Consider the following 23,261-nt stretch of genomic DNA (forward strand, 5'->3'; position numbering starts at 1 on the left):
CGTTGTGATTTATTGTAAAACAACCATTGATCCAATCAAGTTCAAAGTTAGCATATATGATGATATGGATATGTTCTTTTGTTTTCCTCGTCAGTTTTCTCAATTTTTGTTTTGTTGCTGAGATATAAGCAAATTTATGTGTTTTTCTTGATTATACCATACAAACTATGAATGGTTATATCTCAGAAAGTATTGAAGTTAACATGATCATACTTTGTATATCTCTTAATTTGAGTAAGCACTACATTGTGGTATAATTTGGGGAAATTTGAAGGGGAGTTTGCTATTTTTATAAGTATCATTCTAATTAGTAGAGTTTCAAGAGATAAAGAACTCTTTATTTCGGAGTCCTTCACATGATTCCAGTATTATGTTGTTTTCCATCTGTAGTATTCAAGGTTATGCTTAGTCACCTTTTGTAACTTTATCGTGACTTCACCGAGGTGCACTTCTACGCCTCTTTTGCCTATTTTTAGTCGGTATACGATCGAATGAAAATAGTTCCATCATGGTAATTCCCTGGTTGGAAAATAGACCTACATAAGTTCATTAAAGTACATCACAATAAACTTCCTATTCATTTCACACTATCCTACCTGCCATTAACCAACTTGACATTGCAAAACACAAGCAATTCGAAGAGAGATGTGTAGACTCGGAACCGTCACTTTTGACCATACTTCTATTAAGTTTTCTTTAGCATATTGGATAATAACATTGTTCTGGGAAATGTCGATCACTTAAAGTTTCACTCTCCATATCAACAGAATTTCCATTATCCACAAACATCATCTTGTAATATAAGTGTTATATTTTCAATGGATCCCCTTCACTCAAATTCAAAGGAAACTCAAATATGCTAACAGCGTTATGGAGAAGAACCAGGCGTGTCATGTCTGCTTGTGTAGACAAAGGATTAGGCAGAAGATTTCCTCCAATGATAAATGTCTTCAAGTTACTATTAACAACAGCGTACCCAATGTTGCCAAAGTATGAAAGATTTGCAGCATTCTTAGGAAGCCTGTAAGAATGATATACATCGTAAAGCCTCCACTTTCTCGATGGAATATGAAGAGAATAGATTTCGTAGGTATGTGGCTGACACAGTTTTCCAAAAAGCGTTTCTTTTGAATGGAAACATGCATTTGATATGTCACGTATTTCAAAATCATTGTTAGCCTTGGGCAAGTTTGGGAAATCAATGGGACTAGCTCCTAGGAGTGCGACAAAATAATTGTCAATAATAATGCCACGGTGCCCCACTTTCTTCAGCTGGACTTCTTCACCAGGTTCATCACCATGAGAAAAAGTTGGAACTCTTTCCCAAAGCTCTTGGTCAACATCAAAGTACCAAACATCACCGAAAATTTCCTTTCCATCTGTACCACCGTGAACTATCAGCTTTAAATTAAGCTGCCTTTCGGAAACAGCACTTGAGGGAGTGGAAGATCTTGCCATGCTCAGTTTAGAAGCGTCCGTTGTACTCTTAGTATCATGAGGGTTAGAACCAAAGACGCTCTCAACCTGGAATACCTCACATGAATGGAAAGCTCTTCCTGAAGGAATCGGGAATTCTTCCGGGACAGGAATTGGTGTTGCCAAAACAACATCACCAAATTCTATATAACCATGAGTGCCTTGATATACAATCGACAATTCGACTTTCCATAGGTCCTTTATAGCTTCAAACTTTTCCAAACCAGACACTTGTCGATAACCACCCATAATCAAGATTGTAGCAGGTGTATCATTTTTGAGATCGTAATTAGAAATCCTTGAAGAAGCTATTGAGGTTGATGAATGACCGAACCTTGGAACCGTAAGGGGGAATCTGTTGAGCTTATTTGGTTGTGCAATTAGTTCAAATTTCTTGAACCTCATAGTCACGGTATCAAGTACATAGGCACTATTATTCAATCTCGTGCTTTTGCTAATCATAAACTTCCCACTGTCTTCACTATAAGTCACCTCGTTGAGTAATTCGAACCCTCCATAATAGAAAATGTGACGTTTCGTTATCTTACTGGAGCTCATACAAAGTAACGGAGGAGGAATATCACCAGTTACGTTGGCCCTAGCAACCTGATTCGTTAGAGATGACGTTACAAAGACATCTGTATTTGGAAGCACTGCAGGGTGGTTCAAAAGGACAGAGTTTATGGGAAGAGGCATATTTACCCCACGTACTTTATACTTTGAAACGTCCAATATTCCCGTTTGGAAACCTTGATGATGTGCAATAACACCCCCGACTGTAACGATGCTATCATTAGCCTCACATGAAGTGTGGTACACGAGCGCAGGAAGTGGGGATTCTCCAAAGGTGACAGGGGTGTGAAGGTAACTGATGAAAGCCTTCTCCTTAGAAGGACCAAAGCGTTTGAACCCATTGTCATCCATTGAATTGGGTTCAGCACACAACGCCATCCGTTCTGTGCGAGCTGCTGGCTTCCACATCCTGTGAGATTTCGAATATTTCTGCTGTAACTCTTCGTCCAAGGGTTCAGTCCTCGTCTTTGTTGTGCACTGTGGTGCTGGACAAGCCGAATGATGTTGTCCACCCAAATGACTCATGTAGTACCCATTTAAGAATTCCTCCAACGACGAGTGTCCCCGGTAATCTTCACCATGACTAGTGTAGTCCACACAAAATTGTAGACCGTTCATGTTAGCCATGAGGATCTGAGTTCCTGGGGCTAGATTGTACCTCTCTTAGATTGAGGCTGGCACACGGCGGGAAGTTTTGAGTGGAACAATCAATTATTATCAACGTCGATCTGCTCAGCCAGCACACCTGGACACCACCTGGAGAGAAGCGCTTTTTTGCAAACGTCTCCTGGGTGATGAAGAAAGGTTACTTGGAACTACGGGTGTACTGTAAAAATCAATGAAATGTTAATAAATAGCCGGTGTATGATATGTAGTGAATAAATAAATATGTGGTATTTCTCCCTTTCTTGGTATTTGATTTTTTCCTTCAAGAATTACACACAATAAAAATAAATAAAGACTCCAGAAAAGGAAAAGCCAAAGGAACAGGGGCTCACTTTCTGTACCAAAGTCTGGTAATCTTTGTGGTGACCATCTTCTTTTGGAGTCTGAAGACTCCGTACATCAAAGCTTCGGCAGTTGGGGGACAACCAGGGACATAGACGTCCACAGGAACGATTCTATCACAGCCTCTCACAACCGAATAAGAGTAATGGTAATAACCACCACCGTTGGCACAGGAGCCCATAGAGATGACCCACTTTGGGTCAGCCATCTGGTCATAGACCTTTCTTAATGCTGGTGCCATCTTGTTGGTTAAGGTTCCAGCAACAATCATGATATCAGATTGTCTAGGAGTGGCTCTGAAAATGATACCAAGACGATCTTGATCGTAACGTGGTGTAGAAACGTGCATCATTTCGACGGCACAGCACGCAAGACCGAAGGTAACAGGCCAAAAGGATGACTTTCTAGCCCAGTTCGTAACCGCGTCAAGGGAGGTCAAAACATAATCAACTTTGTTGGATGGGGTGTTATCCTGAGATGCCAACGGGTAATCTGTGGCAAGCGCCTTTGGAGTGACATCAGCACGCGTGGCAAGCGCTCTCACAAAGCTTGAAGATGGTCTGGCACGTGTAACAAAGGCAAGGTTTCTGGACATCATCGTTGAAGTGTAAAGACTAATTCAGTTTATGGCTCAAGTGTAAGGACTCCCCCTGAATTTTTTTCCCTCCTTGACCTCTGGAAGTTTTGGTGATTTTCCTGGTTGCGGGCAACAACATAATAACGGCGAGACGCTATCAACTGTGCTCAGTACTTACGGGTTAAGTACTCAAACAGAAGAGAAAAAGAATTCAAATTAATGGAAGTATTCGATAAATAGTTACAGACACCTATTTGAGTAATCAAGTTGTAGAGCTATATGTGCATGTGACCTTAATAACGATATCTGTTGTTACATTGTCCAATTATTAGAATCTTGATTAACATTGACACTGTGTTTCGCCTTGAGGTTTGCTATCAACTGCTATATCAATCACTATAGACTTGTTAGTATAGGGACATTCTTATAATCATGGCATAAGGAGAAATGACTTACTCTCTGGATTCTCGCTCTTTGGCTCTTCGAAATCAGGGAGACTCTTTGCGATCTTTTTGAATAAGCTTTTCACGTTATATCCCAGTTTGGTACTTGTTTCTATGAAGATCTGACACCCGAGTTCTTTTGCCCTTTTCTCTCCTTCTTCAACGGAGACTTGTCTACTATCAACGAGATCACTCTTGTTAGCCACGAGACACAGTATAACATCTTCTCCTCTTTCCGCTTTGACATCCTCTATCCATTTATTTGTCAGGTCAAACGATTTCTTGGATGTGATGTCGTATACGATAACTGCAACATGAGAATCTCTAATGTAAGAAGGGATTAAGGATCTAAATCTCTCCTGTCCTGCAGTATCCCATAGTTGAAGTCTTACTGTCTTGTCATCGAGATACATAGTCTTGGAAAGGAAGTCGATACCAATTGTGGCCTTTAAAACGTCAAGTTAGTAATTCACACGAAGATAACACTCATTTATACATACAGCATAGTTGTCGTCAAAAGTGTCATACATAAATCTGGTGATCAAGGACGTTTTACCAACTTTTTGACAGCGTGGTTAGTGAAAAGAACTTTCGGTTGAACCATCCATTCGGCGAAGGAAAGCAAACGGATCAAAACATACCACCTTGTTCTCCGAGGAATACGATCTTATATTTGCTTAGTGAATTAGATTTGCTCATTCTTGTGATATATCTTTATGAGATTGTAGGAACCCCCCTCCTTTTCTTTCTTCTTTGAGATTATTGGAGCCTCTGTTACTTATTGTTGTTGTTGTTCTTGATGCTTGTTCTTCCAACGACGTCCCAAGATCTCACCACGATTTTGCGCGCCCTTTTCCGCCTTGTGTTTTTTTTTCTCTTCTTCCTTGCCTGAGCTTCGAGGAAATCACTGTAGAACAGCTCTAGTAACGGTGCATGGAAGCTATGGTGATATTCTATATGACTGAAACATATGTATCCATTTATAAGCAATTCAGACATGTAAATCTAGCCATATTAGGACATCTTCTATGTAGGCCTTGATGTACCGTGTTCTATCTTGATCAATGACAGGTTGTGCTGAGATGCCTTCCACGCCAACGTTAAAGTGAATGCATAAGACTCTTATAGATATACAACTCATGAGAACTTCAGTGTTAACGACAACTATCCTAATATTACCGGGAGGGAGCTTTACTCAATGCGAATTGATCATATCTGTCACTGATTTGTGAAAATGATATTCCAAGATGGGGAGAGATAACAATATCAGATCCATCGCTACAGAATACACATTGGTACTGACTTTTCTGCCGATCGCTTAAAGTGTCACATAATAGTTGAGCAATCATTTTGAAAACTCTAATACATAGCAGATCATCAATGTGCAACCATAAGTCCTGATTAAGCACATCAGAACCAACTTGGTAGGGCGATCAAGTTAATTGAACACACATGACCAGTAATGCTGCTTTCAGAGCAAGCATAATGTACCCAACCTGAACGATACTTTGGAGGAGATCGTGAGATTATCTGAACAGCAGAATCCATAACCTGCAATTGTTTTATGTATGGAATCCTACTACTCTACTTTATGTAAAACAGTGGATATCTCATTATATACTTGCGTCAATTCAAGCAGTGATGACGTCGCAAATATTGTAGATTGAGATAACCCACTTGGTGTTGACGAGACAAAATAAGCGTTCAATTGCGTGTTAAAGTTGTCTAAAAGATTTGAAACGACCAGACATTAGAGGCATACATAGGTAATCTCGAAAGCAACAGGGCTTCTTGTAGCATGTCAGGAACTAGGGTTATCATCGACATCTGCAGTGCCTACTTCTCATTGAATGACATATGGTATAAAGGGATGATTTAAAGCAACAACAAGTGAGCCGTGTAATCTAATCTATCATATTTCAGAACACGCCAATGCATAGTGGAAGATGTCCAGCATTAGGATGGAGCATGGCCGATACTCAAAGTGCGATATCACACTCACCAGACAAGACCACGACACTAATTTGTAGAGGCGGTAGACTCTTAGTTATAATTTTACCGTCTTGTAGATCTATAGGACATATGAATTCTCAAGAACCCGTGGATACATAGATCCCACTTGCGATACTATCCTAGCATTAGAGTTCTTTGAGTGAACAATCAATAGACCCTCAATATGAGTGGAAATGTTTATCATCGGGCTACAGTTAAAATCACCTATACTGACTTCTCGCTTGGTTTATCCTCAAGTACTGACCGTCAACTCCAAAGCAGATTTCCATCGACAACTTTGCAATTATAATGCGTTCATCGTGCTACTTTATCTTCTTCACCGAGGCATACAAAAGACCACTACACAGATGTTGCACAAACCAACCAATCCCGAGTAAAAGAGAGGCACGGGGACATTTTTACGTTTTCGCAATCCTTCGCGGAAGACGGAAAAAAAAACAGACGCAGCTCTATAAAACACAGTGGTGAGCGATATGTCGGCCCAATCAAAAAGAGTAGGATTTTCGAAATGGTATTGCCAGTAAAAAGCTTGCCACACTTTAATTCACGAAGCTTCACGGTACACCATATATACTGGTGTCTAATATGATGGAACATTCACCACTACTTCCAATCTCTTGTAATGTTGACACTTTTGCTTTATCATCCAGCAGGTCCTTTTAAGCGGTTAATTGATACTGTTCTGAGTATTTCCTCTTTCGGGATGCAATTTTGCGCAATTGTTTGGAAAAGAGAGGAATTTGACGTAAATTTCACTAATCGGAAGAGAAGGCAACGGTCGAGAAAAGAAAACAAAACAGCTCCGTTTTGTATGGTGGATGCAGCATGCACTTCCCAATTAGGATTCACCAACCACAGATTAACCCAAAACGGACCAAAATTTCGGCAGGTGTGGGAGTGGACAAGACAGAAGAAGCAGGACAAAAAAAGAAAACACCACACTGGCAGCCGGTTGAGGGATAATCAAAACAGCGAAGGGGAAAGAGAGGGAAAAAAACGTTTTCGAAGAATTCTTCTTTTCATCAATTCACATAAACAATTAGACAGTCCCCAGGTATTTGCCCTTGATAGAAAGTAGGTAGGTAGTTGAATATTGCAGAATGAAGTTCACCACTGTTTTGTCTGCTGGTTTGTTAGGTTTGGGTGTTCTTGCACAAGAAGAAACCACCGAAGTGTCAACTGCTACTACTAGCACTAGTACCCACAAGTACGGTAAATTCAACAAGACATCAAGATCTGAGGAGCCAAACCACACAGGCACCCATTCTTATGGTAGATTCAACAAGACATCAAGATCTAAGGAGCCAAACCACACAAGCACCCACTCTTACGGTAGATTCAACAAGACATCAAGATCTAACGAGCCAAACCACACAAGCACCCACTCTTACGGTAGATTCAACAAGACATCAAGATCTACCGAGCCAAACCACACAGGCACCCACTCTTATGGTAGATTCAACAAGACCAGAAAAGATGCTAGTCAAAACGATGCCAATGTTTACGGTGTTGGAATTGGTTCAGTGCTGATTGCTGGTCTCTCTTTGCTTCTCTAAAGCTTCGATACCATGTCGTCTTAATTCATAATGTCGTTTATTTTCATTTTTTCTAGCTTTATTTTACCAGAGGTTTGAGGTCATTCTTCTTGCCGCCAACAACGTATTAGTTGAGGATTGTCACTCATTGCTCTAGACTAGTGAATGGTTACTCCTATCTTTTTTATCACCATATTTTGTTATTAATTACATATATGTAGTCTTTTAGCGTATTACATTGCAACAAGACACCTACCGTTTGAATAAATCGTCGTCATCTAGGTCTTTCTGTGACAAAGCATTTCCTCCATTGTCCAACGAGTGCTCAAAATTGGAATGCTGTAGTCTCTGGGATATAGGATTTTTCATTCTTTCAGATAATGGGTTCACGCTGTCATCTTTGTCAATATCATTCGCTTTACTAGCCTTTTCAGGAAAGAGGTCCTCGTCGTCGTCTTCTTCATCCGATAGCATACGAGCTCTTCTACCAAGTGGCTCACGATCACGATATCTTTTCTCAAGGTTTCTCTTCATCTTGTACTTTTTCTCTTCATCTGGGTTTAACAAGTAATATCTCGAGTATTGAGAAGCATGTTTGATCTTTTTATCACCAATTTTGGACACTCGTGTCCAGAACTCAACATCTTTTTGCATTGGATCAAACTGATGGGCAAGTCTCTCATTACTGTTGTCCAATTCTGGGCTGGTATCTTGAGACAAGGACTTTAGTGCATTAGATGCTTGTTCGTTCTCTTCAAAGACAATATTCACTTGATAATCTGTTAGAAAGCAATTCAGGAAAGTAACAAAATAAAGAGGAAAACATTGAAATACAAACAAACTTCAAGTTAAACACATACATGAAGAGTCATTGATCCATTCAAATTTGAAATGATCACTGACGTAGCGCTTGACATAGGATTTGATATCCTTTTCAGAGAGGTTATCAACACCTCTTAAAAACAGAGAGTTTGGTCTCAAAAGTTCAGATTCCTGTGCATGGTTAGCAAATATTCAGTGCATTGTCAAGTTCCATTCACTCACATCCAATTCCATACGCTCTTCTTCCATTTTGACGAGATAAAGAAGTGGTACTCAAATCGTAGCTTGTCTTTCGTAACACTTCACCAGTGTGTTAGGTTTTCGAAACAACTGGACCCAAAAAAAAGAGGCAAACCGTATACGTCATTTTTAGGCTGAACAGATAAATTACTCTGGAACTAAGAGTAAAGGTTTTAAAGAACACAGCTTTTTTCTTTTATTTGAATAGATACTTAAGAGGAGAAGAGATATTGTTGACATATGTACAAGGAATAAAATAAATAAAATAGAAAACATTGGATGGCCCTCATTTACCAAAATAGCGACCATTATCTATTCCAGAGTTGTGCTCTGCCATTCCCCATAGTCTATCCATGTTGATACCACCAATGTCTTCATTTACATAGAAAAATCCGTTTTTGGTCTTCCAGTTAACCCACCCGAATCTCCCATCGGTCAATTGAAGCTCTGCTGGCTTCAAGATTGTGTTGTAGAATGACCTTCCGGTAAGGGATATCTTCTCAGCCACTAGGATTTCGTCTGTCGTGAGATTCTCAAGGGATTGGTCCTTCTCCGTGTTGTATACCCTAAAGATCCTTGATACATAATCCCTCGTGAAATATTCAATCAAAGGTAGCGGTAGCACGGAGCACGTTGCTAAGACATAACTCAAATCTGAGCTCAAGGCCGGCGACGTATACATCATATTGGACAGGTACAGCCCAACAAGTCCAAATGCAAGACTTACCCTTTTCAATGTGGCAATAGGCTTGCTCAAGGGAGATTCATAGAGTGGAGTATACGCCATTCTGTATTTTGAAGGTAGGAAGGTTGCACCCAGCGCTAAAGGACTCGATAGCTTGATACCAAGGCTCTGGGCTTGGAGTTGACGAACACTGGTGTGAAACATCTTAATCCCCAAAAACGACATTGGCAAGTTCCTCATCGACAACGTGCTTGATCAAAACACAACAATACCTTTAAAATGATGGATTTAAACGGTTAGAATTTCATTGACAAAAACGACCGCAGCGCTCCCTACCAAAAAACACACACACAGTCAAACAGCAAAGTTCGTGTGTGGGGGGGGCTCTACAACAACCAATTAACGGCACAAGTTCTACATCTTTTAACAGCAACAACTAATATACTTCACTCCGAATACACAGATTGTCTCCATACCACCATGTGTAATGTTCAAGGAGGAACTCGCGTAAGAACTGGGTATAACTACCAGCATGACGAGAGAACACCCGAACATCGGCTGTGGCCTGTGAGATGTGCCCTCACACAAACCTGGTTGTCGTGGTTCCCGGTGATGTTTACAAACCACTGCGGAATATTCCCCAATTCGGACGGACAAAAAAAAATTGTGAGATTCGAAGTGAAAGAAAGAGCGGCACCGTCCACACCACAGATGTATATATATATTTTTTTCTCTTTCTTTCTCTTTTCTTTCTCTCGCTCACTACTATTCCGTAATAGCGTTTGACCAACAACAAGCATACGTTTCAACGATGGACTCAGATTCCACCAATAAGTACATTCCGGATCATCGTCGTACCAATTTCAAGAACAAGGGTAGATTCAACCCTGATGAGCTTCGTCGTCGTCGTGAAAACCAAAGTGTTGAATTGAGAAAGGCCAAAAGAGATGAAACTTTGGCAAAGAGAAGAAATTTCAACATCACCACTGAAGACTCTGATGACGAGGATTCTGGAAAGATCGATGACGATTCATCATTCCTCACACATCTACAACAAGAGCTTCCAAGAATGATGGAGCAGATCCAATCTAGCAACTTTGATTTGCAATTGGCAGCCACGGTCAAGTTCAGACAAATCTTATCAAGAGAACGTAATCCACCAATCGATTTGGTGATTCAATCTGGTGTAGTGCCAATCTTGGTTGGATTCATGACAGACCAACCAGAGATGTTGCAATTAGAGGCTGCCTGGGCCTTGACGAACATTGCATCTGGTACATCTGAACAGACCAAGTTTGTCGTTGAAGCTGGTGCAGTGCCATCCTTTGTCCAGTTGTTGTACTCTCCATCTGCAGAGGTTAAAGAACAAGCTATTTGGGCTTTGGGTAACGTTGCTGGTGACTCTTCTCAATACAGAGATTTTGTCTTGTCTTGTAACGCCATGCCACCTGTTCTTTCGCTCTTCAACACTTCAAAGATGTCCTTAATTAGAACAGCAACATGGACACTTTCCAATCTGTGCAGAGGTAAGAACCCACAACCTGATTGGGACATTGTTTCGCAAGCTCTTCCAACTTTGGCCAAGTTAATCTACTCCATGGATGTCGAAACTTTGATCGATGCTTGTTGGGCGATTTCTTATCTCTCCGATGGTCCTTCTGAGTCCATCCAAGCTGTTGTTGATGCTAGAATTCCAAAGAGATTGGTTGAGATTCTTGGACACGACAGTACTGCTGTACAAACACCTGCTCTTAGAGCCGTTGGTAACATTGTAACTGGTAATGATTTACAGACACAGGTTGTTATCAATGCTGGTGTCTTGCCAGCGCTCCTTCCATTACTGTCCTCTCAAAAGGAGTCTATCAGAAAAGAGGCAGCATGGACCATTTCCAACATTACCGCTGGTAACCCAGAACAGATCCAAGCAGTCATTAACGCCAACTTGATCCCACCATTGATCAGATTGCTTGAAAAAGGTGACTACAAGACTAAGAAGGAGGCATGCTGGGCCATCTCTAATGCTTCATCTGGTGGATTGACCAGACCGGAGATCATCCGCTTCTTGGTATCTCAAGGCTGTATCAAACCACTCTGTGATCTCTTGGCTGTTGCCGATAACAAGATCATCGAGGTTACTTTGGATGCATTGGAGAACATCTTGAAGATGGGTGAACTTGAAAAGGAAACCAACGGACTGACAGAGAATGCCAACGCTATGTATATCGAGGAATGTGGTGGCATGGAGAAGATCTTCGACTGTCAAAGCAACCAGAACGCTCAGATCTACGAAAAGGCGTATAACATTGTGGATAAGTACTTTTCCGCGGAAGATGACGTTGAAGACACGGGATTAGCACCAGATCAAAGCGGTAACACCTTTGCTTTCGGAACCAACCAAACCCAATTCTCATTTTAATACCCACTCAGTTTCTGTTAACACAGATCATCTCCTCCATTTATTTTTTCCACAGTGGAATATCTCTTTCTATCTCTTTTTCTCTCTCTTTCTTTAATCTAATGATCTTGATTTACTTCTGTGTTCTTCCCTCTGTTATTACTATTTCATGCCTATTTCTCTCTCTCCCTCTCTCCCTCCATTTTAACGACCATTGCATTTTCAATAAGTAAAACCATTAGGACATGGTGCTTGTCGGTTCTATGTCTTTAACACAGAATGATAGTTCTGAAAACACCGTTGTAGTTGTAAGAGTTTGACCTGGTCAAAGTCAGCATGCTAGGCCAAAAAGGACAGTTTTAAAACAAAAAAAAACACAACAACAGTAAAGGTGCGCATCGCTGTGACTGGTTAAAGAGCGGGTGAAGTATGTCTAAATCTACTGAGCAGACTGATTTTGTACCCAATATCTTCAGAGAACAACAGTACGATCTAATAAAGAAAATCCATCAACGGCTTCATAAAGATCAGGCCAAAGCAGAGGAGGTGAGTGACACGAGGGTTAAGTATGAGGAGGAAGATACACCACCACAACGGCTAACCAGGGCTGATGTGAGGAAGATCCTAGGCGACCCCTTACCATTGCCTTATAAAATATACAAGAGAAATACCATAGATGAGGTGGCACCGTCACAGCGTGGGCCGCCTTCACCTACCGGGGTTCTCTTTCAAAAAGGTAAACAACCATTATCAACAGAGGCCCATAATCGCTTACAGGATTCGATCAGGAAGTTGCAAAAACTTGATGCACACAATGCGAAGGAAGAATCAACGACACCTTTCCAGACCATTCCAGTCACATCTTTGTCAAAAGCGCTCGAACTACCGATACCCATGGCCAGAGATAAGTTCAAGACTCCAAGTCCCCCTTCAATCTCTACGAGGATAAGGAATTCGAACGCACAGAGACGATTACTCCAAAGATTCCATGCAGAGATGGAGCCAAAGGTGATGAAGATACCGAATAAAGGGCTCCTGAGTGAGTCAGCAAATGTAGGCAGAGGTAGATCCATCATCACACTTGCTGTGTTTTTCACACTGTTATTCTGCCTACACTACGCACTGACACAGCGCTAATGACTCTCTTCGTATAAGGACAATTAATTGTATTACTACTGTTACCATCATTATTAATATTGCTATTATAACAAGTAGTGTATATGTACAGAAGGGGAAGAAGGAAAAGAAGAAACATGCGCTTCAGTCATCATAGTCGTTAGTTGGTGGCTTTTCGTGTTCACTTCTCATATAAAGATCAACTTGGTTGAAAGCAGTTAGTAAATCAGGAAATTGAGATAAGTACAGAGGAAAGGAATTATACTCACTTGCAGTACTGAAAGCTGCAAAACCAGCACATCCAATAGCTGCTGCTTGTGGACCTGACTTGAAAGCAAGACCACCGCCTGTTATACAACCAGCAGCAACACCGTTGTAGATGTCATTCTTAGCACGTAACTATATTGGCTGTTAGTTGGAGATCGAGTAGTCACAACAAAAAGCCACACTCACCGATTCAACACCACATTCAACACCTGAGTATATCATACCTATATAACCAAAGTTCTTTGCACTCGACCACGATCTTTTACCCATATCGGTGAATTGTAATTTCATTTGTTGTTTGAACGGAAGGTCAGAGATATGGCCCGCAGCGTTGTTACCAATAGGAACATCATAGGCCATCTATGTTTCACTTTGAAGTTAGTTCCATATCGCAGAGCCAATAGATATCGCACCGTGTATACTTACACTGGCCATGAACAAACCGAAAACACCACCAAGGGCAAAACCAGTAACAGCAGAGATGGCAGACTTACCAGGGCAGGACATCATGAATTCAACCATTTGTCTTGCTCCTTCTTCCGCCTGCTCCTCCGGACTCATCTCATTTATGCTCTTCTTAGGAGCAGTACTGGCAGTCTCAAGGCCAAATCCTCTATAAGACATCGTGGCTGTTGATTATAATGCCCTCTCGATGAAGTTACATGCCTACAAAACGCCATTTTTTTTTTTCCTTCTCTACTTTTGATTTTCGCTCTTCGAGTAATCTTCATCAACCACAACGTCTACATTAGATACACAACACATACGTAATGCAATTTGTTTAATTCTATACAGCAACTGGTCTTGAACGACCTTCTCTTTCCAGAGGCGGAACGTCTATATCTGGTGCTTCTGCCACTGGAACGCTGCCCATGAGACCCTTAGACTCTGCGAAGGAAGATGAACGTGTAAATAGCGGGTCCGCTTGGTAGTATTCGTCCCTTATTGGGTGAAGCAACACGGTTTGCTTTTTAATCGTCAAGACTGTATTGGTTGGTACTGCGATCCAGTCTCCTCTTTCGAATGTTAAAGGCTCGGAGGCAACCATGATGACGTTTTGACTGCGGTCTATTCTCTCCATCCGAAACTGGTTTGGTTCATATTCCACAAAGCTACTTCCACAGCTAAAGTGTAAGGATGCAGCTTCTTCAGTCTTTGATGTGATATATCTCGATACGACAACACTATCGCCGTCTGTGACGGCAAAGTTCAAAAGTGAAGGTTCTGCGGTGTCCTTTGTCCATTCCCTTATCAAGTCTATTGTCTTCAACAGGGCCTCTCTGAGAACGTCTGCTTTGAAATTGCTCTGCGTGGTATCGTATCCCATCTTATCCAAGGTGTCCAAGAATAATGCAAAGCAGCATTCACTATCAGTGGATCCTTGTAACAATAGGAAATATTCATCTTTGATGTGGTTTATGAGCGTTCTCTTCACGAGGTTGAAGTTTGAGATGCCGCCATTGTGCATAAACATCAACGAATGGAACGTAAATGGGTGACAGTTTGTCTCGGATAGGACCCCGTACGTCGATGCCCTGACATGGGCAAATACCAGGTTCGATTTGGTCTTTTCTGCCAATGTTTCCAAATTCATGTTGTTCCATGCTGGTGTTATGGCTTTGAATATACAAGGACCACCACACTCAAGTTCGGGGTCAAGGGAGTAGTAGCCGACACCGAACCCATCACCGTTGATCGGCCTTCTTTTATCTAATCGTAGCCTACTGTCGAAAGATTGACTGATGCGTGTTAGCACTGGTAGTTGCCAGAAAGAGCGACCAAGACGAAAAGGAAACTTACTTGATGATGGAATGGGCCGGTCTTGTGAGTAAGGATGACAAAAGTATAGGTTCCTTGCCTTTGAAAATGAGAAATCTGCACATCTTTCTTTGTTCCTTGTACTGACGATGATACCTGTAGGTGGAAGCTCAGTAATAGGAGACTGCGAGAGAAGAGACAAAGGTGTTCACCCTAACCTCTTCCATTCATGGGATGATGATGGATTCCGTTTCGACTTGTGACTTATGCCCCCATAGTACGACAGGGCACGTGACCAGCGTGCTGGTGTAGGGATGTTTGGCCCCGCTGATGAAAACCCCAGCGACAAACTTGTGCAAGTCTGCACCGAGTAAATTCCACAGCCTGAGCACTGTTTAATGTCGTCTCCAGCTCCTATTTTCTCGGCCGTGACCGGTTAGCGGCTGGGCACTGGACCATGGGGCGATGTTACCCATCGAATCCTCGCTGCAGCCTTGAGGCTGTTGGGCAAATGTTCTGGAAGAGGCTTCTGCAACGTTTGTTGCAACTTTTGGGTCCTCTATTATAAATTCACAAGTAGATAAGTTTAGTAGAACGAGTTTCCAATCATACCAATTATTCACGGAAGGGAGGCATCATTACTGTTAACCCCCCCCCCCCCTTTAAGCATTGCCTAGATTACATGTACACCAACTTGCTCAGAGTTAGCTCATCCCCTGTATGAAGCCAAACATTAAGGAAAACTGGAACCATGCGCATGCTAATGGACCACAGCAACTCACACTACGATGGGAACAATAGCCAGTCCACTTCATTAGCATCAGGCGTATAGTCTGATGCCACCACGGATCAGTGCAACGGAAACAATCCCACTAAGGATTAAAACTGTTGATTTGGATTTGCGCAGCCAGAAGGAGCAAAAATGTAGTTATGCACTGTTATGTACAATGTATCAGCAATGTCGCACCATTGGACAAGAAGGAAAATTAAAAAAGCTTCTAAGCTTGGACAACATGAGGGTTAAAAAAGCTGGGGCTGAAGCAATAACTTCTTTCTTTGCAGTGGAATCTATACAACAACTTTTTTAAAAGAGGAATAGTCCGCTGTGAACAGTACAGCACATAAACGACGTTGGATGTTCTCAAGGTAGTTTGAAAATTACACTTCAGAGGTGGACGTAAACAGGAGGAGATTATATAGGCCCTGTATAACGATGGTGGATAACATTAGCAGGGAGAATGTTCAGAAAGTGGATAAATTGATGAAGAGACCCAGAAGGAAGCACAAGAATTCGAAGCTGGGTAAGTGCTTTTGATTACGATCGTATACATAAAATTACCATCCTTTTTCCCAGGCGACTAACTAACAGTTTACTTCCGTTGAAGGGTGCGTTCAATGCAAAGAGAGACGTATGAAGTGCAACGAGGAGCTTCCAGAGTGTCGGAACTGTCGTATAAGACAGGTCAAAGTGAGTATTGGCAACAGCATGCGATGACAAGACCTAACTAACTGATGAATTAGATCAAATGCAGTTACCTCTCTTTCACAGAGGATGAGAAGAGGAGCTTCCTGGAGCAAAAGGCCAAACAAGACGCCGAATTTGAATATATATCCCCAGGATCTGTGGAATCCCCGGATCAATCAAATAAACCGATCACTGTCCAACTCGTCAAGCATGAGAGACCACAAGCGTTACCCTCACAAATGGCTAGATTCCTGAAGGAAACCACTTTTTCACAACATGGGAGAATCTTTTACCTGAATATTGTAAACCAAATGCTTCTCTCAAAGGAATCATTTAGCTCTGTGTTGAGCCTGTCGGTGTTATGGGTGCACATGCAATTAAAGAAGAAATACGAAGCATTGGGACTGATCACACAAGAGACTGAACAGACACTACAAGCATTGTTAAGGATTGGAACGATGCTGAAATCAGAATGCATAATGCATTTGAGAAAGATCGTCTTGCGCTTGATTAAGGCTCAAGATGCTAATGATTGGAAAGAAGTTATGATCCAGTACAACAAAGTTAATGGTCCCACCTTGTGCCTACAATCATCTGATATTATTACGTATAGTAGCCTTAAACACTATTACATCACAGGGTCTTTACAAATGCTTAAAATGCTCTATGAGAATACCAAGGAGGATTCCCCACAGACACGATTCATAGTAAAGGGCCTCTTGCACATTCATCGTTCACTTTTCGTTCCGAACTATCCACCTGAGGTTTTTGACGAGATTAAATCGGTGTTGAACGATTTCGAAGGATTTATAGAGGAGACCAATGATGAAATGCTACTTTGGAACTATAGAAAGCTGATGGAATTTTTAAACGAGGATCTTGATCCTGAAACTTTGAAAAAACGTGCTACTCCTACAAGTGTTACCTCTTATCCAGCTTCATTGATTTACCTCTTGTTTTGGAAGTTTTATCAGCTGGTACCAAGCGAAGCACATACAATAAATAGCTGTGGTTCCCCTGTTCACAAGATTTTCTACCTATACATATACATGATTGGTCGTGTTCTGGATAACGTGTTTCCAGAGGCTAGATACTTTACACAGTTTAGATTCATCGGAGTGACAACGGTATATCCATATACAATGGATGATTTGAACTTTGGAATGACGCCAGAATTGAGACCATTTCTGAACTATGGTAATCGATTGATGGCATACTTTTTCATTAGAGATGACTTATTTAACAAGTACCTGACTATTGATACTCCATTTCCAGAGAGACTGGCTGAAAACAGGTTCAAATCCCGCAAGCTTAAAGTCCACGAAGAATTTGTCACCAAGTTCAGAGAAACAGTACTAAAGCCTTGGAACTATCCCCAGGTTGGATGTGGAGCTACAACACCAGTTTCTGACTCTTCCAAATCTACTGAGTCGTTTTCAAGCCATTTCAACTCTGCATACGCATTTGACCTTGGATTTGAGAGGGCATTATCACTAGAAGAGGCTGAACCACAGATGGACCGTTTTGAAGTTCCAAGATTGGACCAAGTAGACCCAGCAACTGGGTTCCTACTACAAGATTATGACCCTAAAAAGGACCTTTATGGACCAGGATTGGCAGACACTGTAACAACTATAGAGGAACTGCGAAAGTACCAGGAGGACCGTGAAGTTCTTATGAAGATGTTTATCGAAACATAATATTAATACGCAACATACTCATCAAATGTATACTGTAGAGGGTTAGAGTTCATGAAGAATATCTTCAATGATATTAGGATCTGGTTCCGGAAGAGGATGTTGGTTGAAGCTCTGTAGCTTGTCAAAGCATGATAATAGACCCTGTAGAGAAGCACATGTTTTTAGAAGACAACCATTGTTTTCGAGTTCTTGTGCTATTTCTAACTGATGATTATCCATGAGTTTATCGTTCACCATAACTATAAGCTTCTTCTTCAATCTCAACGTGTCAAGGATGGAACCTGTGCCGGCGTGTGAAACAACCACATCACATTGTGAAATGATGCTTGAGATGTCATCTGAAAAGGGGAAACCCTCCACAGAGAAAGAGTCATTATCCAGTGATAGCTTTGATAAACACTGCTCAAACAATTCAGCACCAGAAACACCGTATTGTACAACTAGCTTTATATAGCCAAGTGACTTGAGTGTATTGATAAACTTCTCATCCAGTGTTGATCTTATCAATTCCTCAAATACAATGGTTGCACCAGTGGTTACAAAGACTGTAGACATTGCTGTTTATCGTAGATGTCCCCTGGTTGATGGTGCGCTTGTATGTGATGGAATTGAAAAGTTCAAATAAACGAGCGGCTCAAAACAAAAACAAAAACAAAAACAATCAACATTAGCGCTTTATTTGGGCGGATCCTATTTTGATTGGCTTGTGAATGAAATTGGCGCTTCCAATGGTTATCAGTAGCTGATACATGTCAAGTGGAATCATGTTGTTAATTTGCTTGTATTGTCTCCCAACCTTTAAAGGGTTCCCTTTTGTTTAATACCCCAGATCGCTATATGCTGAAATACGGTTACATTCTATGTGTTAGATTCTTTTGAGATGTTGTGTATTTAAGAGCATTAGCTATAGTGTAAGACTTCATATTATGCATGGTATGAACAAGCATATGGACAAGTGAATGAGGTTTATTATCATCAGCTTATGTACAACGATATGGGGGCTAGCGGTGCCAGATTCAGACAGGTTGAGCCGAAGCTCTTATCAACGTGTTTACACGATTTTCACCTTGTTAAGAAACTATGAGTGGATCATTCGCCATTCTGACTTCGTTTGGGTGAGATCCATTGCTCAGAATGGTATTCTACGTGTAAGAGCAAAAGATCACGATCTGGTGAGTCGACATCACACAAGAAACACTAGAATACAAAAATGGAACTGCTTTATAGAGTGAGCTCCTATTGTTATAAGATAAACTAGTTGTAATTTAATGGTTTACAGGAGGCTATCTCCATCCTCATAAGCAATGTTTCCTTTCACAGTAATGTTGGCTCTCAAGCTTTGACACTACGATGGAGAGCTCACAAGAAACACCGGGTTCGATGTTGAGGACCTTCAAAGTATCAACTCTTTGTCTGAAGTACTAAGAAACTGCCGTTGTTCCCTGTAAGTGAGTTTTTGGGATCCTGTAATGGAAAATTGATTACTATGGTGGTGCACGAGATTAAGAGTTGGTTCCTTACTTTTATATAGAGTCTTAGTTTGGTTAGTTTATCTAGAAAGCGTGTGTAGGCTATTGATGGGGGTACCGGTTTGGCGAAATCGTCACAATAATGTTGAGTAACACGATGATAAAGAGCGTGGTACTCGTCCCTTTCCCAAGAAACATGGATAATGTAAAGCTTTTATGTCTTTAGAGCTAGCGGAACGAACAGTATGGAATCGAATATAACTCACCGTTGTCACAAGTAAGTCGTTTGATGGGGATTAGCTTTGAAACTCCTTTGTAGGAGACTTTTCAAAGGAGATCTAAATCAGATAATGTCTTAATTGGACTTTTATACGTCTAAAATCAGCTCCTTTTCTTTGAGTGAGCTGAGGATTATGGCGGACGATCACCAGAGAGGCACTCCTCCTACAGTGATAGAGTAAGCTTTGGTTTTAAACCACAAGATATGTCTTTAAAAGGACTGATTGCTATGTTTACCCTTCATCCAAGGTCAAAGAATATGAGCAAAATGAGCACTTAGACCAAAAATACCACAAAGCTATAGATATACTCGTGAAGAGTTTGTGTCTTGATTGACAGGCTTCTGACCACGAAGTGAAACAACTCTGAATATAGACTACGCGGTAAGAGGCATATGAATACGAGTACTGAGAGGTTGGACTTTGTTTCTAGAATAGCCTTGTTCCTGATTGTCATTTTGATCAAGTGGATCTTTGCAATTAGATGCCTGATTATATGGGTTACAAATGGTGTAGAGAGGTCCACTTCCTTCATTCTTTCAACGGCCTTGCTCCTGCTAAGTGCATGCCACGAAACAATACGAAAGTTCTCTAAGGTATCATCATTACACACGCTACCATATGAAGCTTTAGATCGTGCCTTCTGGGCTGGCAATGGCGATATCATTTGTGTCGATTCAAGTTTCGTTGTTTTGAAAGAAACCGACAATGAAAAGTCCTCTGACTTACAGGGAACACAGTATGCTAAACAGGAACTGCCTTCTAAACCGATTGAACCTCTACAAACCAACAAACTCGTCCTTACACAGAGTTACATGGATGTGCTCAAGCTATATAAGGGTGGACACAGTCGACACTTTGTGAAGAGGTCCACACCAAGGGTTACCCCAAACTCAACAACTGACGTTGTTGATAAAGTACAGCCATCCGATGGATCCATAGATATATTATCATGGTCTTGATAATGACCTCAGCTATTAATATTAAGAATTAGTTCGAAAAAAACACAGTATTGGATTAAAGCATATATGTATAAACAAAAAGAGAAGAGAATTATATTCGTTGTTGTGCTCATGAATGCAACAAGATCATAGCCAACTTTGAGAGCATTGTTCAAGAACAGTCGTATACATTGAACAGTTAAAGCATCAAACATGAAAAAGAAAACGAAGAAGATTGGAAAACATCAGATAACACACACAGAACATAACATACTTAATTCCCTTTTCTAGTTTTGTTAAGAAGAACGGGGAGGAAACAAAAAAACAGAAACAGAAGAATAAAAAAGATTCCCTTCTCCCTGGAATAATGTGCCTATGATGAACACACATTCCAATGCACCTATATGTCAAAAAGATAACTTTTTTTAGTAGTTAGGACAACTTATTGTTCAGATGTTTCGTCTGCAGTCTCAGTGTTAGGCTCAGGCTTTGGTTCTTCGGATGCCACATGAGAAGAATCATCGTCATCGTCATCTTCACCATTCAAAAGAGCGAATCTATTTGCTGCACCTGGTCTTTGAGAGTTCTGTCTTGAAGAGTCAGAGCGTTCTGTTGTAGTGTCGTTGCTTGTGTTTGTGCTAGTGGTGGAGGATGTTGCCTTTCTGGAAGATCTAGACTTGGTGAAGTTGTTCATTGGGCCCAAATTAGAAGATGACGATGAGGAGTTGATCTGACCAACTCTTCTAAAATCGGATTCAGAGACACGAGAGTTACCCCAACCAGAGTTTCTAGAAGAACCTTGTCTTGAGTCTGATTTATTCTGCTTCTTACGATCATTTTTCTGCTCTTCCTCTTTCTTTCTAGCCTCTTCATGAATTTGTGAAATAGTCTTAGGACCCTTGTTCTCCAAACCGGCCCAACTTTTCCTTCTCAGGTCACGGAGATCCATAAGGGCAAACTGTAATCTCGAAGGAATCTTTGAATCTTCCAAAGGTTTAATCTTCTCAAAGATTGCAGTGAGAACAGAACTTCCAGTTGGTGAACTGTCAAGGGTAGGACCAACGGTCTTGATCAATTGAATTAAATTCTCAACAGTATCATCTGTTGGATCCACAGTGTTTTCAGATAGTTTCACCAAACAAGAACGGATAACACCAGCAGATAAGAGTCTGAGCACGAATAAATGACCGATGAATCTAACCAAACCAAGACCTCTTCTCTTCGCAGCTGCAGCAATGTAGTACTCGTCAGTCATTAACTCTGGTTCTAATGGGGAGCCATCTTCATTAGTTGGTAGCTTATCAGTCCAACCCTTTTCATATTCGGTTTGACATTTAGAGAGTAACAGCTTTCTTGCGAGTAATTTACCTGTAAGTCTTGGGTCTTGGGCAGATTCATCTTTAACTTCGTCATCAATAGATGCCATCAACTTGGCACAAAGAGATGCATACATCTCGGACCAGTGTGGTTCATCTGTTGCCTTGTCAAATGTGATATTAAGGACCTGTTTCAGAGTCTCTGCATTTTCTTCCCATTTAGACTGGTTTGCGATTGCCAAAATTTCATCACTAATCTCATCAAAGAATTCCAAAGTCAACTTGTTCAACAAGGATTTAACCTTTCTGTTAACGTCCTCCTCTGAGAGGAGCACAGTGACACCATCAGGGGCGTATTTGACCTCAGTAGCCTTATTAGCTCTGGATTTTGGAATCCATCTATTCTCTGATTTTTCTAATGGTTTCACAGGTTCAGCTGGAACATCTGACTCTCTTGGTTCTCTCTCTCTATTTCTGTTAGATTTACGATCACCTCTGTTCGAAGCACCTCTTCTCTTGGAGTTTTGTCTAGAGTTTGATCTTGAGTTCATGTCGTAGTTTCTTCTAGATGAAGACTTTGGGAACCCTTGAGAGCCTGAGAGACCAGAACCCATACCAAACTTGAATCCACCACGATTCTTTGCAGAGCCACCTCTGTTATTTAATGTGTCCTTGGTGATGAATTCAATCTTTTGAGCAAAGTCCTTGTCAACGGTGAACTTGGTCACTGGGGCAAACTGTAACAAGAATTCAGGGTCGTATCTGAACTTTACGCCTTCAATCTTAGCTTCAGGCTTTGGTGGTGTGACTTTATCAGAGTACTTGAAAGTGTATGGATCCTCGATTTCAGTCGCATTTGAGACTCTCTCCAAGAATGCAGAGACGGTATTAGAGTCTTGTTCAGAAGAGTCTTCTTGTGGAGCTGACACATCTTCAGATTCTTCAGCTATGGTTTCTTGGGTCAAAGATCTTTCAGATTGGTGGACAGTCTCATCTGCAGGTTCTTGAGAGGATTCAACTTCTTTGACATCTTCCTTTGGTTCTTCATTTGGTTCTTCCTTTGGTTCTTCCTTTGGTTCCTCCTTTGATTCCTCCTTTGGTTCCTCCTTTGGTTCCTCCTTTGATTCCTCATTGGATTCCTCCTTTGGTTCCTCCTTTGGTTCCTCCTTTGGTTCCTCCTTTGG

At 41.2% G+C, this 23,261-nt stretch overlaps 14 protein-coding genes across 14 annotated transcripts in view; 5 read left to right on the plus strand and 9 right to left on the minus strand.

Annotated features, from left to right (window-relative positions):
- Positions 1-545: 545 nt before the first annotated feature.
- On the minus strand, positions 546-2,704 carry CYBJADRAFT_167493 (Kelch repeat-containing protein). Its single transcript, XM_020214935.1, has one exon. It carries the CDS (start codon positions 2,674-2,676, stop codon positions 808-810), a length of 1,869 nt encoding a protein of 622 aa, XP_020070485.1. The 5' UTR covers positions 2,677-2,704; the 3' UTR covers positions 546-807.
- Positions 2,705-2,900: 196 nt separating this feature from the next.
- Positions 2,901-4,029, minus strand: CYBJADRAFT_167494 (NuoB/complex I 20 kDa subunit family protein). Its single transcript, XM_020214936.1, has one exon. The coding sequence runs from the start codon at positions 3,653-3,655 to the stop codon at positions 3,044-3,046; it is 612 nt and encodes a 203-aa protein (XP_020070486.1). The 5' UTR covers positions 3,656-4,029; the 3' UTR covers positions 2,901-3,043.
- On the minus strand, positions 3,855-4,803 carry YPT6 (Rab family GTPase YPT6). Its single transcript, XM_020214937.1, has 4 exons — positions 4,719-4,803; positions 4,578-4,636; positions 4,091-4,523; positions 3,855-4,030 (listed from the first exon to the last, which is right to left on the minus strand). The coding sequence occupies exons 1-4, from the start codon at positions 4,774-4,776 to the stop codon at positions 3,975-3,977; spliced, it is 606 nt and encodes a 201-aa protein (XP_020070487.1). The 5' UTR covers positions 4,777-4,803; the 3' UTR covers positions 3,855-3,974.
- A 2,459-nt stretch (positions 4,804-7,262) lies between these two features.
- CYBJADRAFT_112297 (uncharacterized protein) lies at positions 7,263-7,580 on the plus strand (the record flags this gene model as incomplete). Its single annotated transcript, XM_020212119.1, has 1 exon — positions 7,263-7,580. A coding segment is annotated over one exon (318 nt), but the record flags the coding sequence as incomplete, so codon positions are not given.
- Positions 7,581-7,797: 217 nt separating this feature from the next.
- CYBJADRAFT_167499 (NCBP3 domain-containing protein) lies at positions 7,798-8,820 on the minus strand. The gene is made up of 3 exons (XM_020214938.1): positions 8,670-8,820; positions 8,486-8,618; positions 7,798-8,395 (listed from the first exon to the last, which is right to left on the minus strand). Exons 1-3 carry the CDS (start codon positions 8,694-8,696, stop codon positions 7,878-7,880), a joined length of 678 nt encoding a protein of 225 aa, XP_020070489.1. The 5' UTR covers positions 8,697-8,820; the 3' UTR covers positions 7,798-7,877.
- Positions 8,821-8,973: 153 nt separating this feature from the next.
- On the minus strand, positions 8,974-9,597 carry CYBJADRAFT_172863 (uncharacterized protein; the record flags this gene model as incomplete). The annotated part of the gene is made up of 1 exon (XM_020216401.1): positions 8,974-9,597. One exon carries the CDS (start codon positions 9,595-9,597, stop codon positions 8,974-8,976), a length of 624 nt encoding a protein of 207 aa, XP_020070490.1.
- A 411-nt stretch (positions 9,598-10,008) lies between these two features.
- Positions 10,009-11,902, plus strand: SRP1 (karyopherin alpha). The gene has a single exon (XM_020214939.1). The coding sequence runs from the start codon at positions 10,184-10,186 to the stop codon at positions 11,786-11,788; it is 1,605 nt and encodes a 534-aa protein (XP_020070491.1). The 5' UTR covers positions 10,009-10,183; the 3' UTR covers positions 11,789-11,902.
- Positions 11,903-12,133: 231 nt separating this feature from the next.
- Positions 12,134-12,954, plus strand: CYBJADRAFT_167501 (uncharacterized protein). The gene has a single exon (XM_020214940.1). It carries the CDS (start codon positions 12,197-12,199, stop codon positions 12,902-12,904), a length of 708 nt encoding a protein of 235 aa, XP_020070492.1. The 5' UTR covers positions 12,134-12,196; the 3' UTR covers positions 12,905-12,954.
- TIM22 (translocation channel protein TIM22) lies at positions 12,951-13,788 on the minus strand. Its single transcript, XM_020217131.1, has 4 exons — positions 13,577-13,788; positions 13,337-13,510; positions 13,153-13,282; positions 12,951-13,086 (listed from the first exon to the last, which is right to left on the minus strand). The coding sequence occupies exons 1-4, from the start codon at positions 13,772-13,774 to the stop codon at positions 13,028-13,030; spliced, it is 561 nt and encodes a 186-aa protein (XP_020070493.1). The 5' UTR covers positions 13,775-13,788; the 3' UTR covers positions 12,951-13,027.
- Positions 13,789-13,915: 127 nt separating this feature from the next.
- On the minus strand, positions 13,916-15,438 carry DUG3 (glutamine amidotransferase subunit DUG3). The gene is made up of 2 exons (XM_020213164.1): positions 14,951-15,438; positions 13,916-14,889 (listed from the first exon to the last, which is right to left on the minus strand). The coding sequence occupies exons 1-2, from the start codon at positions 15,031-15,033 to the stop codon at positions 13,938-13,940; spliced, it is 1,035 nt and encodes a 344-aa protein (XP_020070494.1). The 5' UTR covers positions 15,034-15,438; the 3' UTR covers positions 13,916-13,937.
- A 683-nt stretch (positions 15,439-16,121) lies between these two features.
- Positions 16,122-18,073, plus strand: CYBJADRAFT_172868 (Zn(II)2Cys6 transcription factor domain-containing protein; the record flags this gene model as incomplete). The annotated part of the gene is made up of 3 exons (XM_020216402.1): positions 16,122-16,209; positions 16,294-16,376; positions 16,430-18,073. 3 exons carry the CDS (start codon positions 16,122-16,124, stop codon positions 18,071-18,073), a joined length of 1,815 nt encoding a protein of 604 aa, XP_020070495.1.
- Positions 18,014-18,655, minus strand: ALG13 (N-acetylglucosaminyldiphosphodolichol N-acetylglucosaminyltransferase catalytic subunit ALG13). The gene has a single exon (XM_020214941.1). It carries the CDS (start codon positions 18,626-18,628, stop codon positions 18,116-18,118), a length of 513 nt encoding a protein of 170 aa, XP_020070496.1. The 5' UTR covers positions 18,629-18,655; the 3' UTR covers positions 18,014-18,115.
- A 1,560-nt stretch (positions 18,656-20,215) lies between these two features.
- CYBJADRAFT_172870 (uncharacterized protein) lies at positions 20,216-20,782 on the plus strand (the record flags this gene model as incomplete). Its single annotated transcript, XM_020216403.1, has 1 exon — positions 20,216-20,782. One exon carries the CDS (start codon positions 20,216-20,218, stop codon positions 20,780-20,782), a length of 567 nt encoding a protein of 188 aa, XP_020070497.1.
- Positions 20,783-21,089: 307 nt separating this feature from the next.
- The window catches only part of CYBJADRAFT_83635 (uncharacterized protein), a 3,410-nt gene continuing 1,238 nt past the window's right edge, over positions 21,090-23,261 (minus strand). The window contains exon 2 of the mRNA XM_020217960.1: positions 21,090-23,261. Coding sequence (XP_020070498.1) covers positions 21,204-23,261 — 2,058 coding nt within the window. The 3' untranslated portion in view covers positions 21,090-21,203.

This window comes from Cyberlindnera jadinii (assembly GCF_001661405.1).
Source record: "Cyberlindnera jadinii NRRL Y-1542 unplaced genomic scaffold CYBJAscaffold_6, whole genome shotgun sequence".
Classification (NCBI taxonomy): Eukaryota; Fungi; Ascomycota; class Saccharomycetes; order Phaffomycetales; family Wickerhamomycetaceae; genus Williopsis; species Williopsis jadinii.

Coding starts and splice junctions, on each gene's coding strand:
- CYBJADRAFT_167493 (XM_020214935.1), bottom strand. CDS start 2,676: ATGGCTAACATGAACGGTCTACAATTTTGTGTGGACTACACTAGTCAT.
- CYBJADRAFT_167494 (XM_020214936.1), bottom strand. CDS start 3,655: ATGATGTCCAGAAACCTTGCCTTTGTTACACGTGCCAGACCATCTTCA.
- YPT6 (XM_020214937.1), bottom strand. CDS start 4,776: ATGAGCAAATCTAATTCACTAAGCAAATATAAGATCGTATTCCTCGGA. Junction 4,637..4,718: donor ATTCCTCGGAGAACAAGGTG/GTATGTTTTGAT, acceptor GCTGTCAAAAAG/TTGGTAAAACGTCCTTGATC. Junction 4,031..4,090: donor AAAGAGCGAGAATCCAGAGA/GTAAGTCATTTC, acceptor ACAAGTCTATAG/TGATTGATATAGCAGTTGAT.
- CYBJADRAFT_167499 (XM_020214938.1), bottom strand. CDS start 8,696: ATGGAAGAAGAGCGTATGGAATTGGAT. Junction 8,619..8,669: donor AAGAGCGTATGGAATTGGAT/GTGAGTGAATGG, acceptor AACCATGCACAG/GAATCTGAACTTTTGAGACC. Junction 8,396..8,485: donor ATGGATCAATGACTCTTCAT/GTATGTGTTTAA, acceptor CAGATTATCAAG/TGAATATTGTCTTTGAAGAG.
- SRP1 (XM_020214939.1), top strand. CDS start 10,184: ATGGACTCAGATTCCACCAATAAGTACATTCCGGATCATCGTCGTACC.
- CYBJADRAFT_167501 (XM_020214940.1), top strand. CDS start 12,197: ATGTCTAAATCTACTGAGCAGACTGATTTTGTACCCAATATCTTCAGA.
- TIM22 (XM_020217131.1), bottom strand. CDS start 13,774: ATGTCTTATAGAGGATTTGGCCTTGAGACTGCCAGTACTGCTCCTAAG. Junction 13,511..13,576: donor TCGGTTTGTTCATGGCCAGT/GTAAGTATACAC, acceptor AGTGAAACATAG/ATGGCCTATGATGTTCCTAT. Junction 13,087..13,152: donor TGCAGCTTTCAGTACTGCAA/GTGAGTATAATT, acceptor CTTTCAACCAAG/TTGATCTTTATATGAGAAGT.
- DUG3 (XM_020213164.1), bottom strand. CDS start 15,033: ATGTGCAGATTTCTCATTTTCAAAGGCAAGGAACCTATACTTTTGTCA. Junction 14,890..14,950: donor CCGGCCCATTCCATCATCAA/GTAAGTTTCCTT, acceptor AACACGCATCAG/TCAATCTTTCGACAGTAGGC.
- ALG13 (XM_020214941.1), bottom strand. CDS start 18,628: ATGTCTACAGTCTTTGTAACCACTGGTGCAACCATTGTATTTGAGGAA.